The sequence below is a fragment of the Botrytis byssoidea genome (assembly GCF_014898295.1).
Source record: "Botrytis byssoidea strain MUCL 94 chromosome Unknown BBYS_003, whole genome shotgun sequence".
In the NCBI taxonomy this organism is placed as follows: Eukaryota; Fungi; Ascomycota; class Leotiomycetes; order Helotiales; family Sclerotiniaceae; genus Botrytis; species Botrytis byssoidea.
Genome location: NW_024065844.1, coordinates 310,147 through 323,576, shown reverse-complemented (window position 1 = coordinate 323,576; position 13,430 = coordinate 310,147). Strand labels below are relative to the sequence as shown.

General features: G+C 42.9%; 4 protein-coding genes across 4 annotated transcripts; 1 reads left to right on the top strand and 3 right to left on the bottom strand.

Annotated features, from left to right (window-relative positions):
* Positions 1–1,199: 1,199 nt before the first annotated feature.
* On the top strand, positions 1,200–3,243 carry EAE97_001548 (uncharacterized protein; the record flags this gene model as incomplete). The annotated part of the gene is made up of 2 exons (XM_038872059.1): positions 1,200–2,707; positions 2,760–3,243. 2 exons carry the CDS (start codon positions 1,200–1,202, stop codon positions 3,241–3,243), a joined length of 1,992 nt encoding a protein of 663 aa, XP_038736617.1.
* A 1,509-nt stretch (positions 3,244–4,752) lies between these two features.
* Positions 4,753–5,306, bottom strand: EAE97_001547 (uncharacterized protein; the record flags this gene model as incomplete). Its single annotated transcript, XM_038872058.1, has 2 exons — positions 4,753–5,227; positions 5,281–5,306. The coding sequence occupies 2 exons, from the start codon at positions 5,304–5,306 to the stop codon at positions 4,753–4,755; spliced, it is 501 nt and encodes a 166-aa protein (XP_038736616.1).
* A 1,695-nt stretch (positions 5,307–7,001) lies between these two features.
* EAE97_001546 (uncharacterized protein) lies at positions 7,002–10,402 on the bottom strand (the record flags this gene model as incomplete). Its single annotated transcript, XM_038872057.1, has 2 exons — positions 7,002–10,134; positions 10,188–10,402. The coding sequence occupies 2 exons, from the start codon at positions 10,400–10,402 to the stop codon at positions 7,002–7,004; spliced, it is 3,348 nt and encodes a 1,115-aa protein (XP_038736615.1).
* A 944-nt stretch (positions 10,403–11,346) lies between these two features.
* EAE97_001545 (uncharacterized protein) lies at positions 11,347–12,514 on the bottom strand (the record flags this gene model as incomplete). The annotated part of the gene is made up of 3 exons (XM_038872056.1): positions 11,347–11,394; positions 11,449–12,339; positions 12,413–12,514. 3 exons carry the CDS (start codon positions 12,512–12,514, stop codon positions 11,347–11,349), a joined length of 1,041 nt encoding a protein of 346 aa, XP_038736614.1.
* Positions 12,515–13,430: the final 916 nt, after the last annotated feature.

Here is a 13,430-nt window from a genome sequence, read left to right as displayed (position 1 = left end):
TTTCACACCCAAAACTTCCGTGCATGGTCAGTCTTTCTTCTGGAGCCTTCCCCTTTTGTCTTTCACTTCACGATACGAACTAAGAAGTCCTTCTCATTCCTTTCTAGAGAAGATCCTTGCATGTGATAAGGTTGAAGTCTACAACGCTCTTCACATCATCGGGTCTTCTGCATCATTACACAAACCCAAAGTCTTTTGGTAGAAAGGACTCGTAACTATCCATCGCCGAGTACGTTTCCGCAGAGAAATTTACACTGTCCCCCGGCTCTACACTCTCGTTGACCATGCTTCCAACTTCCCACATCCACTCACTTACCATGAGGCAAACGAGGCGGACATCAATTGAGGTAATAGTACCACTTGCGGCATTACGGATAAGGACTGACAATTCTCTAAGGACATTTCTTTCTCAATCTATTGGATTCTCCCTGCCAATCGAATACCCGTCAACGAGTGCACCCACCGCCATACCGTACAGTCAAGGTTCAATCCGAAGGACTATGAAGCTGGTCATGAACGACAAGTCACGGCAACATATTACAGTCTATTCCTTATGCTGCAGCGAGCAGTTTTCCTTGATTTTAGAAGATATGCAGCTATTGATATATAAAGCTATATCTTACGAGTGGTTAGAGCGTATTGTACCGCACAACTGCCAAAGAAAAGCACACTTAGTCTCACAACATGGGATTACATTGATCCCCTTTCTCATCCCAGATTATCAGAAGGTCTCAGGCTATCTCAAAAAACCACATCAGTTCTTTCACTTCTCTGACTGATGACATTGATTCCCCCTTGTCTAATACCAACTAAAAAGACTGTCTCCAACACCTCCCGATATTCGAACATCGACACCAACATCGATAAACACCAAACTCACCGACCAAAACTTAGGTATAGTCTTATCCTATTCATTGGAATGATACAGCCTTGAACGCTTAAACTAACCCTGCTTTAGTCACTTCCTCCATTGAAAACATTCTGAATTAATCGCTCGATACTCATGAGCAATTAAGTCTTCACCACCAAGCAAAGCTTTTAAGATCAAGACTCAAAGGCTCATGCACTTTCGTATCTTCCACCATCGCCTTTGCCTTCATTGGACCAAGATAGAAAAGCTTGAGAAGCCTGATTTCAGGCGGGTGTGCTGCCGAAGTTCCAAACAAAAAAAGAAAGCAACTGAAAAGAAGACATTCACCATGTTTGGAAGACGTTATGGAATACCAAATCCCCTCCACATTTCCACCGCTAGTCGAAACGAGCTGGAATGCACCGGATCATCACATCCTCGTGAGTGTTCTCACAGGATGAACATGACGGAGTACCTTCGGACCAATCCAACACTACCTTATCGAGATTCTATTATGAATGGTAGCAGAAAGGAATCAGCACTATCCCCGCAAAGCTTATTCTCATATGATGGTGAATACCTATCTCCCAGTCTTAAGAAGTTTCAAGAGAGCGCCAAGGATACTTTTTTGACAGAACTCTCCGGGGAGAGTAATTTCCACGAACTTCCGGATAGCAGCCTCTTGCCAGAACTTCCAGAAGACAGTCAGGATCATGATCAGTCAACTCTAGTCGCAGGTAATAGCTTTCTTAACAACCAAAAGCGAATATCGTCCACTTCACGAGCCATCGTGTCTCCAAGTTCCGCTTCCAATGGTCATTTCCAATCTCTTGACACACTTGAAGCCAGCTTAAGAGTCATTACAGAGCTTCCATGTGTTGATGGTGACCAAATTGGCTTTAGGACCCCATGGTACATTGAAACTCAAGAGTCAACTCCTATTGCCAGCCATTGCCTATCCGATAATTTTGACTTTGGCAACGTTGCAGAGGCTGAAATAGTCGATACAACCGCCGAGATACGAATCCAGATGGATGCAGCGTATCTGTCGCAAGATCCTTCGATTTCAATGCCTCTCCAATCTCCCAGATCTCTCGGATCAATGTGCCCTGCGATTCAGACGGACCTGAGGAGGTTCAAAAGTAACCTTGATGCCATTCAACATCAAAGGGGATTATTTGAAGATTCACCTCGGATTTCATCGCCAGATACTGCCAGTACGAATACTAGCGGTGAAACGTTTTCAAGCGATTCGGGCTATGGCCCAAGAGCCCCCCAATCCGACTATACTTCTGCAACCAGCCCGAGAAGTCTTTTTCCAGGAGACGAATGGTTGGGGTTTGAAAATACATTTTTCAGTAAACCTGGGCAGCTAGTAAGCCCATCAGAGTTTAGTCACGAAAGGTACTTGGACCAAAGTTCTATTCTGCAATCAAAACGACCAAATGATTTCAATACGTTTGGCTTTGCGAATATTCATTCTGAACTCGATGATTTGTGCAGAGATCAGCAAATGCAAGCTTCATATCTTTCTGATTTCAAAGACGCAATTTTTGAGTCTGGGGAGATGGAGATTATTAACAATTCTTTATCTGCATATGTGGCACAAAATGTCACAGATATTGATCAAAGACTTGCTAACAACTTCTCCATCGACGATGATCCCCAATACATGCAATCCACAATTCAACGTGACTCTCGCTGCTTGAAAACCATTATATCCGAAGCAGAAAATTGTGTGACACCCGACGCGGCTACTTTCACTCCGGCCATGGATACTGAAATTCAACACGCCCCAAATCTCTTTGAAATTTACGAAGAAAAACATGCCCGTCCGTGGTCTCCGGAAAACGTCCGGTAGGTAACATATCCCTTCTCAGAGAGAATTCATGCTTATTAGTCTTTGTAGAGGATTTAATAAGAATTTTAACTTCGCTACCATACCCGAGACCCAATTTCCAACAGAAGAAGAAACAAGAACATCCACTTACGACATGCCATCCCCGAAGTCTAATAACAAAGTCTTGAAGTGTTCTTATCCGGAATGCAATTATGAGCCGAGCGGAGAAGACCAATGGAAATTAGGCAATCTAAGAAGACATGAGAAAGAACATAAGATAAGCCTTAAGGATCGGATCGTTTGCAAGATGAGCGACTGTAAAGCGACATTTACAAGAGCAGGAAACCGCGATGCACACTTAGAGAATATACATGGTGCTGTGATCCTTAGACAAAAGCGAATTCGAAGAAACTCAACGGCCGAAAATATCAAGCAGCCAAGAGCCGGTAGAAGAATTACAAAAGTATCACGAAAAGCCGGCGGGTTGATAAACAGACCTAAGCAGAATCGATCACAATCAGTTCCTGAGCTTTTGAAAAGCACTGAATTCTGAGGATATCTCTTAAAGCCCGATTTATTGTTCAGTTTCCTTTGACAGGAATTAATTTGCAGGTATTTCTCTTTGCGATGGCCATTAAGGTACTTGTTGGTATGAAGGAGCGAAAGAGCTGGTTTCTTGAATGAGTGGCGACCTTAAAAGAAGGTCCTGTGTGGTTTAATGAGGATTTCTTTTTCATCTGGATCTGAGGAAGGGCCCAGCTGCGTTTTCACCTTGTTTTTTCGGGCTAATGAGCATTGAGGTTCTCTGTCCCTCCTACTTTATCGTCAAGCTGGTTTATTGTTTATTGGGCGGGTCCAATGGATCGATGAAATACTTTTAATAAATTGATAATATCAGATAGCTTAACTAGCATTTTACTTGAATGAACATTTCATTAATAATTCAAGCTCACATCTCCGCATCATTGACGTTCAAGTAATATGAATACAGGTATTGCAAGACCTTAGACGAATCGTGCTGATCTTTCTCAAGCATAGATAAGATGGGTCTTTGTAGATTCCAGAGACTAGCTCTTGGTATATGACAGCAACGATTAGACGCGATTGAATTCACTTCAAAGTAGCCGTCGTATTGATTATCATGTATTGTTCACTCTTACAAAGAAAGTGACGAGAAGGCGATATAGTTAGATGAACAATGATATCGAGTTCCTGAAGCCATTTTTCCAGATGTAATGATGTAGAATTGAACTCATACAGCTACCCGAGTGTATTTTTTGTACACAACTTCCAGGGTTTCAACGGGGAGATATCAGAACGAACTAAATCATAGGATACTGTTCGATATCTCCGAATCGCCTACAATGAGGTTATGTGCAAAGTCGCGAGGTAAGTATTTCTAAAAATAGAGTCCGTTAAGAGTCCTGGGTTGAGACAGCATATGTATTACAAGATCTAAATCACATACTTCAGAGTGCCATGAAAGGACTTGACGATACTAGCATGAATTATAAGCTTGACCTGAGCCTAGAAAGCCCTGTTGCTTCAAGTCCTGCACATTCCTTTCTACATTTTTTTGTCCTGCTGGAGGACCTCCCAAGAGAACACCACCGAGAAGGATCCTTCCAGAAAGTGTCCACCCCAGTCTCCAAGTGAGATACACAGTACCTGATCAACTAGCTATCGTCTCTCATCATAAAATGACCCATAATACAGCCCCCAGATGACACCACGTCACCGTGCACACATACGGCATGTTGAATCCCCATTATCATGGCTTGGGGGCTTGTATAGCCACGATCGATGCGGATCTTTGGGGGCAGTGATGATTTGCACACAAATGAATTAAACTATATTGTCCACACTTCCCAGAATTCGCACATAAACATAATGACCTTCCAACATATTTCTTTTCCCGCGCGATATTCGATATCAAATTAAACCCCTCATTATTCAATCCATCAATCATCACATGATTTCCTCATCTCAGATTATACCCACCATTTCCATACACCCAGAGACAAATCACAAAACCGCGAAGAATACCCAGCACTAGCCCCATTCATCTGCGCCCCGCAGCATTCCATCCTCTTTCCCATTCTTGGATTCCAGGTTCACGTCTCGTTTCTAATCCTTGCGGTACCCTCTCGAAATTCTGATCATCGCGCAAATACACATTCACATTGTCTCTTCCAGGAGCAGGCAAACTTTGAAGCGAATGCTGTGTAAGCTGTGTCGGCTGCACGGTTTGATATTGTGTTTGGAATTCTTGTTGCTGGTTGTATTGTGGAGCCCACGTAGTCGAAGTGTTTTGATATGTGGTTTGCTGGTACTGGCCATTTTGGTAAGAGGGATTTTGATAGGCGAATTGTTGGGTTTGGGGCTGTGCGGAATAGGATTGGGTATATGGATCTTGCTGGTATGTTTGTTCTTGGTAGGTGGATTGTTGATATGCTTGAAAGTGTTGCTGGTTACTTTGTGGTTGCTGATATTGAGTGTATTGAGGGATTTGACCAGACTCGCAGGGGGTTTGAGTTCTAGATCATTTTGTGAGTCATGAGCAGTTTTTTTGAGAAGATTTTATACTCACTGATATGTAGGATTGTTCCTCGACATTGTGATATAACTGTTGCAAGGACGAATCTTCAGCTGTTTGGGATCGATGAATTATCTTGAGACTCTCGATTTGATTCCAAAGAAGTGATTGATTGTTTGATAACGATGAATCACTACCTTTAGCTTCGTTTATATATTTTTTCTTCGCTGCTATACTTTACAACTTTCCAGCTCTTCCTTTCGGAACATACTGCAACTCTGCGTATTTACTTGAGAGGTTACATACAGAAGAAAAATCAAGGAATCTTGCCTTGGAATCGTACGTGGTGAGTCCTGTACGATGCTATGAGCGCTAACTCGTTGGCTCGCTTATTTTAGGGGGGAGGGGGGCATGACAATATGTTCTAACACGCCTTTGATTTTAAGCTTGCCCAATAAGTAGTCTTGGCCACTAACGCCCTAATACTGACTTACTAAAATGAAATGCAAGTTACTTCCAGCAAAGTCCTTTCCGTATCTATCACCAGTAACATGGTCTAGATCCTGTTGACAAAAGGAAGAACTTGCGTAATTGCAGTGGAAATGTATCAGAGCTGCGAAGATTCGATTTGCTAGCGATAGGACTAGAAGGAATCAGCATGATATCTCAGTATGAAGGACTCACATCAGCTAAACTTTGAGATTTTGCAACAGGAACTCTTCCCGAGAGGCTCGAAAAGGCGTGTATCTGGTCTGATGACTATCCATTGTGCAAGAATTGCACCAATGAGCAGCAGGCGGACCAGGAATAAGCTTCTAAAGTTCAAATTTCCTAAGTTACACGGGAAGCTGGAGGTGCGGACCTTGAACGCAGCTTTCACTGGTTCCTAAAGGACCGTGGAAAGCGATCAGTATGAACTCAAGAAAACCATACGTACAGACAACCGCAAGAAAAATCATCACCCCAAAAGATCCATTGAGGACGTGCTTTATTAGTGAACGTGAGTGAGTAATATTTATACAGATTCGAGGATTCTCTCAGACTGCCTCGCACACATTGTAAAACCCTCATTACTGACCAAATTGTGATACATTACCTGTGAGTTCACAGACGGGCAGGAAATTTGCGAAAATTGACTCGGCAACATCTCTTGATATATTAATTCAGGTACTTTGGAATACAATACAATGAACCACCACAAACTAAACAATACAAAAATAAACTCTCATATCAAACAATTGACGAGTAAATCTGTTTTTAATTTGACAATTGAGAAGCGTCCTGCATATGACATAGCACTATATTTCAGAATTTAGAAAACTAAATGACAAGGTAGATGTGCCACTAGAATACCTACTCTGCCCAGTAGTTTATACTATTAGATAAGAAACAGACATGAAAGATATGAAAGTTTGAATGCGTTCGTGCTCAGCAATTTAACAACCAAAAAATTATCACTATCAAACAGCAGCCTGCACCATTGAAGACCTGCACATAGCATGTAACATGTAACATGTGACTATGACACAACAACGAAATCTCTTCATTTTCTCTATTATTATTTGCTGCAAGACATATGTGCCTCTTACCCCCCAAAATCAATCGCTATGACTCAACCCAGCAGTAGATATTCCACAAGTGTTGTCAACCAAAACTCCATGCTTACAAAGTGAGGTATAGTAATACAGATCTGTACTATAAATTATATGCAACTCTATCTCTTTTCTCAATATAACAAACGCGCTGTATCTCCAGAAACCCTGAAAACTGACACCTCAATAAGGTGGCATACCAACATTACCTTTTTCATCACCACCAATCTCAATACTACTCAGTAAATCTTGGAGATCTACTACCTTTCCATTTTCTTCGCCCCATGGCATACTTGAGTATCCACCGGCTCTACTCTTTGTGCTTCTTTTTGTGCTTCGACCGGTTCGGATTGCTTCGGGCGAATGATTTTGCGCTTGGTCATGAATGGATATGTTTTCACCCACAAGTGAGGATGGAAGTGGTGGAACAGGGGGGACTGTCGTGCCATCATGTGCTGCATCTGCTCTATCTCGTGATTTCGATCTCGATCGTCCGGTCGAACGCATAGAAGCAGATCGTTCTATACCCGAACTATTCTGCTGATTGTACGTGTTGATAGATATCTCTGAAGCTGAGAAGTCATAACTAACCATGCTCTCACTACTTGCATCACTCTGTGGCGCGCCGGCCCTTGTAGCTGGTAAAGGTGCTGTCTGACCCGAGAGTACTCGTTTTAACTGGTCAACCCTCGTCACTGACCCACGGCTTGATTCACTAGCAGGCGCATGTGAATGCCCACTACCTTTTCTTAGTTTGTGCATGGCACCAATCCCACTAGTGGTTCCATATGTCGAATTTGCCCCACTTTTCGGATTTTGAGCACCAGTAAGAGATGCTGTTCCACTGTTACTACCATTACCAAGTCCATTAATAGTAAGGAAATTACGATGGCCAGTGGTCATTGTACCTGCACGCGATCCACTGATTGAGGCAGTTTTACTAGTTTCTTGCGCAACGGCAATCACAGATTCCTTATTCCATTCTGACATCATTTCTTCCTTGATTCTTTCTGGCATGATAGTATCTCGTGTCGATGAAGGCACATCCGCACTAAGTATTGGATGGGTAAAGCTTCGGCCAGGAGATGTTGGGGGGCTGCTTGGAGGAGAATTTAGAGATGCTGCATATGATAATGAGATAAGTTTGACCAATTGAAAGCGGTCATCAAAGGTTGACAAAGAGTCGGCTCCAGCATAACTGGGGGTTTGTTCTTGCTGAGAGGCTACTTTCCCTTGTGGACCAATAGTTTGGAGTTTAATAGGAGGAAATCGAATGCTATCAGCCCAAAACATAGCCTTTTGACGTTGGCGGATTTCGTCTTGGATTATCTTGCCAACGGGTGACATCTCAATCTCGAACTTCTCGCACAACGCCCAGAAATATCCATGGCATAGACTTCCAATTCGGACTTTTTGAACTGGTAATTCAAATGACTTTATATCTTCTTGTAATCGAAACATCATGGGCAATCCGCTTCTGATCGCATTTACTCCCAAATGCTTGACAAGACTTGTGAGAAGAAGATGTAGTAGAAGTATATCGTTCTCGTAGTCAACAAATTGCAAAGCATTCTCATAGATGGCAAGATGTAGAAGTTGTGAAAATGTTGTCCGGGATGACGGTCTAGAGGGTTTCTCTGCTTTTGATGCATTCGAAACTGCCCTCTTTGTGAGATTGGTAGCTGATTCGTCCCGTGCGCTCTTCGCCAATCCCTTAGGCTTCTCATCAAAGATTTGCTGATCAGTCTTTGTGACCTCCCGATCAAGCCACGTCAATAATGCATCAGCGTACGCTCTTCTCACACGCCCATCCGTGTCACGCAATAACCATTGTGTTCCCTCCCAAGTCTTGATTGGAACTCTATTTCTTCCCAGATTTCCAGCAGTCATAGTTTTGTGACTTGCCACAAGCAAAATTAACTTTATTGATTCCAGAGCTGTGATCTTGGCTGTATCAAACGAAAAGAATCCATCAGTATTTGGATCTTCCGTCATATTAGTGCCAGACAATAGAGCCTCTGTAGCAGATTTTGGATCTTCAATTGCTGCAGCAGTGCTTGGAATAGGCGATAGTGTTGAAGGCTTCAAACGTAATAAGATTGCTGAAACCATGTCAGATATCTGATCTGCATAGTAAACGTGCGTGGCCAAATCTCCTAGACAATTCTGCAATCGGGCTAAAAGATCCTTCCTAGTCCCTGTTGGTACCAGAGCGGGTTCAGATGTAATTGACGCATGCAAAGCACTAGCATCGACTTTTTCATCGGCTCCATTATCTGGCTGAAGATGAGGACCACCGACATTTCCAAGTTGGAGAACTATCAATATGTGCTGTATCAACCCCAGTAAAACATCCATTACGCTTAATCCTATCAGGTTGATATCAGATTTGAGTAAAGAGTCTACCATGGTGGCAAGAACAAGTTGTTGCATAAGAGTGGCCTCAACTTGGTCAGCCCGCACCAAACTATCCATGGCCGTCACCAGAATGACGTATCGATCTTGAACTGGAGTCCATCTGGCAATCATTTCAAAAATGCGTGGTGCCCATCCTTTGCAATTGCCGTTTGGACCATTTTCGATGACAGATTCTTTCTGGGAAACTCGATCTGCAATAAAGTTCAATACAGCTGTCGTAGCTCCATGTATCTGAGCTCGATTGTTGACGACAAAGATTTGTTTTAAACATTGTGTAGCTAAAACACCAATATTTTCCTCGGCCAGCTTATCTGCGTCTGCAGTCGTTCCAGGCAAAGCGGTACCGTTCTCTCCGTCTGTATCAGCAGTTCTGGCCGTCGCATTGCTTGCCCTTCTCTTTAGCAGTGACTTATCCGTCCCAATGTGGTCTTCTGTCTCAGCTCGTTGTTGCAATATATCAATGAAGTCCTCATTATCCGTCCAAATATTCTCTAACAGTATTGGCACAATGACGTCCAATTGTCTTCCCGCCACTGTAGACAAAGCATCGGAGGATGCCACGCTCTTGACAGCTTGTAAGCCAAGACCCCTCCATCTAATAGCGACTGGTGCGCTCCGAGGATTACTGCTCGTCTGTGTTCTTGTAGAAGCGAATGACGCGTAGATTCGCACGATTTCCTCGTATTGGTGGAGATATTCCTGATCCGCGGAAAGACTTGCCATATCATGATTTTCGCAGAAGACCTGGAAAGTGGGGATTGAGGATTCCACCATGGTGACATCTTGCGCACGAAGTATGATATTGAAAATCTTAAGAACGTAAGGCGCATACAGAGGTAGGTCTCGGGGTGCCTTTTCGATTAAGGCTGCTAAGATTTGGAGGGTAACCTGCACATTTCTATTCTCCCAATCAGCATGTATCATAGCTGAGCTTTGGACTGATCAACAAACCCAATTCTAGCTCTCCAAACATCACTCGCAGTCTTCTTCTCCAAGAACTCTCCAACCTTCTGCACCTTACTCCTTCGTGACGTGGCATAAAACAAGAGATAACTCAATTCACTTGAATTCGGCTTGACATCGACTGCCCCCTTTGTTGTCTTGGGGTAGCATTTCAGTATGAGAACCTGATGCTTGGGACGACATTTCTGCCGTATGGCATGCATTGAATCCGCGGCGCAAGAATTCAAATTAGAATCTCGGGGGTTTGTTTACTTTCGCACAATCGCAACGTCCTTGCTAAATGGCGAATCGAGTAATTTGTCCAAGTGAGGTTTGTTCTGAAAACGAGTCTCAATTGTGTATGACTAACTGTTATCACGAACACGTCGTCAGCTGAAGTAATAAATTAATATTGAAATTGTTTGGACCCTGCTGACCGAGACTTCCAGGTTGTCTGAGTTGGGAGTTGAATTAAAATCGCTAGGCATCAAATAAGGCTAAGGCTAAACTATACCATACATACGAGTACTTTGTACAAACAGGATTTCGGTGAACGGAATCCAAACGCTCCGGGATGACGTAAACGAGGCTGAAGAGCCAAATAAGCAAGGCTACGATATCAAATAAATGAGCAATGAGAGACTGTTAAAGAAAAGGGTTATCTGAAGGTACATTGGTGAGAATAAAAGTACCTGTCGTATTCGTTTCCTAAACTTACTAAGAAAGTGCTATAGATTGCATGAAACTTGTTGTCAAAGAACAGCTCAGCTAGATGATCCACAATCACATGTCAATGCACAGTCAATGCAGAAGAGCTGAAGTTTGCAAAGATTCTCTGTTAGCCGTGCATAGTTGTGCAGTTTGACAAGACTTTATTATATCCATGTGTTTTTATATGAGAATACAAGAAGTACCGGTAGTATATAAAAACAAGTTCCAAAATATCTAGTGCTCCGTTTCTTTGGGAAGTCTATCGCTTTGCCCTCGGGCTGCCCCAAGAACCAAAACGTATGAAATGGTATCGAAAAGAAAATCTAAAAGTCTATTAAAACACAATTCTGCATATGTTCAATGCTCAATGCTCGTCCCTCACTCTCCTCTCCCATATTCTATCTATTGTACCCTGTAGTCGGCTCCTCAGAATTATTTCATTACATCAAAGATTCCCTTAGATCTTGGCTTTCTCTGTTCCATCTTGGTTAAGTCTCACAACACCCTGCAATACCTGTTAGCAATATACCCAATATGATTCCGCGAAGAAAACCCCTACCTCCTGAAAACAAGTAGCGATCAATGTTCCATCCTTAGTGAACATATGCTGGGTGACCACTCCTCTCCCATCTCCAGACCATGGACTTGACATCTCCGTAAACATCCACTCGTCTGCTCTAAACTTCCTAGGCTCATGAAAATATATAGTGTGGTCTAGACTAACCATCATCCCAACCTCTGGCCTTCTCTTTTCGTTGTTCAAATCATCCCCAAATCCTTCTGCTTCTTTTAATTTCTTCATATACTTATCGTTTTCGTTTTCTTCTGCGGTCTCCTTCTTTTTCTTTTCTTCACTGCCATATCTCCACAGCTTATGTATTCTCCCAACAGTTCCAATGAAGTAGCTATCACTCATATAAGCCAATGCATTCAAATGCGCCTGATGTCCACCTTCATCACTGATCCTTCCTCTTGCTTTGATCCACTGCCGGGTTCTCTGCTCATGCGGTCGCCCAGTCTCCCCATTCAAAATCTCGAGTCTCTGACTAACAAATGGGCTATCAGTCCGCATTTCCATCTGTAACAACTCTTCATCCTCATTCGGTTGTCTGATATTCTTGGGGATTGGAACCGCATGTTCTACTTTTTGCTTCCCTCCACTGTTTTCCCTCACAAATGACATAGTGGTTGTGAATATACATTTCCCCTTTTGGCGTGCTTGTACTGTGCGAGTAGCGAACGAGCGACCTTCACGAACATGTTCGACGTAGTACATGACTGGCAGATCGGAGTTTCCAGCTAAAACAAAATAGCAGTGCATGCTGTGTACCGTGAAGTTATGCGGGACCGTGCATTGTGCGGCTGCAAGACATTGTGCGATAATTGCCCCTCCGTATATGCCTCGTGCACCGGGGGGATGCCATAAGGGGTGAGTATTTGTGAAGATATCCTGGGTAGAGAGAGGTTAGATTCAAAGATCTATTGGGCAGTCTGCACGGAGTTGTAGGAAATCGGGTGCTTACTGGCGCAATTTGACTCAGCTCCCGAAGCTCTAATACATTCTCGATGGCAGATTTCGAGGAATTGATAGGAGGAGGTGGAACAAGCGTTGGCCGATCAGTCATCTTGTTATCGTGAGTGCTTGAAATTAGAATGGATTTGTGGGAGAGAGGATGATTCTAAAGAATAAGGTGTGGTTTCTTAATGTAGAAACTCAGGTCCAAATACTGGTATATATGAGAGTGTAATATAATCCCTCTGTGGAAACAACTTCATACTTTTCATGTTTTAATGATCACTAAATATTTCTTTGATGAGGGACTCGTTTTGACCGAGGTTCATGCAAAAGCGGGCCGAAATGTTCTAACGGCCACTCACGTGTCTCACTTATGTTTGCCGACATAACCCCTAAAACTTTTCTTAAACTTCAATTTATCATCACAATAACAAGGAGTGGATTCGTTATCTATTTTCAGACTTTTAATTTTCACATTGACCATCAATTACCATTTGACTGGATTCCTCCTTGGTAGCGATTAATGCCGAGGTTCGTATTGACTTCATAATGGAGCTCAGCATTGGGCCCTTGGCTGCAGTATCTGCCCCTTTCTAGAAAGCTCATTAGGCAATAAGCATACCACAACGACTAAAGTGTAGTTTCAAACCTCATTGCATATCTCAAGAAGACATGCATAGAATTAATGTTCATGAACATATCATTAAGACCCATATCATAACCTGGCACCGTGCTGTACTGTACATTGCCGGTATAATTGCGATTCGTCTATCCAGCCAAATCACATCTCAATAGCTCTTGACCAAAGTGATCAAGCACGAGCCTACATCGTAAATTCATAATCTAAATCCTACTATAGCCCAGGGCAAAATCTAAGCTCCTATCCTGCTCAGCCGTTTTATTAGTCGGTTTTGAGGAAAAAGACTGCTGGATAGAAAGATATACTTGCGCGAATTACCAGGCGTGGGCGCGGGCTCCATGATGTATGTTCTCTAGCCATATCGTGTTCTGCACGTGGTAACTCG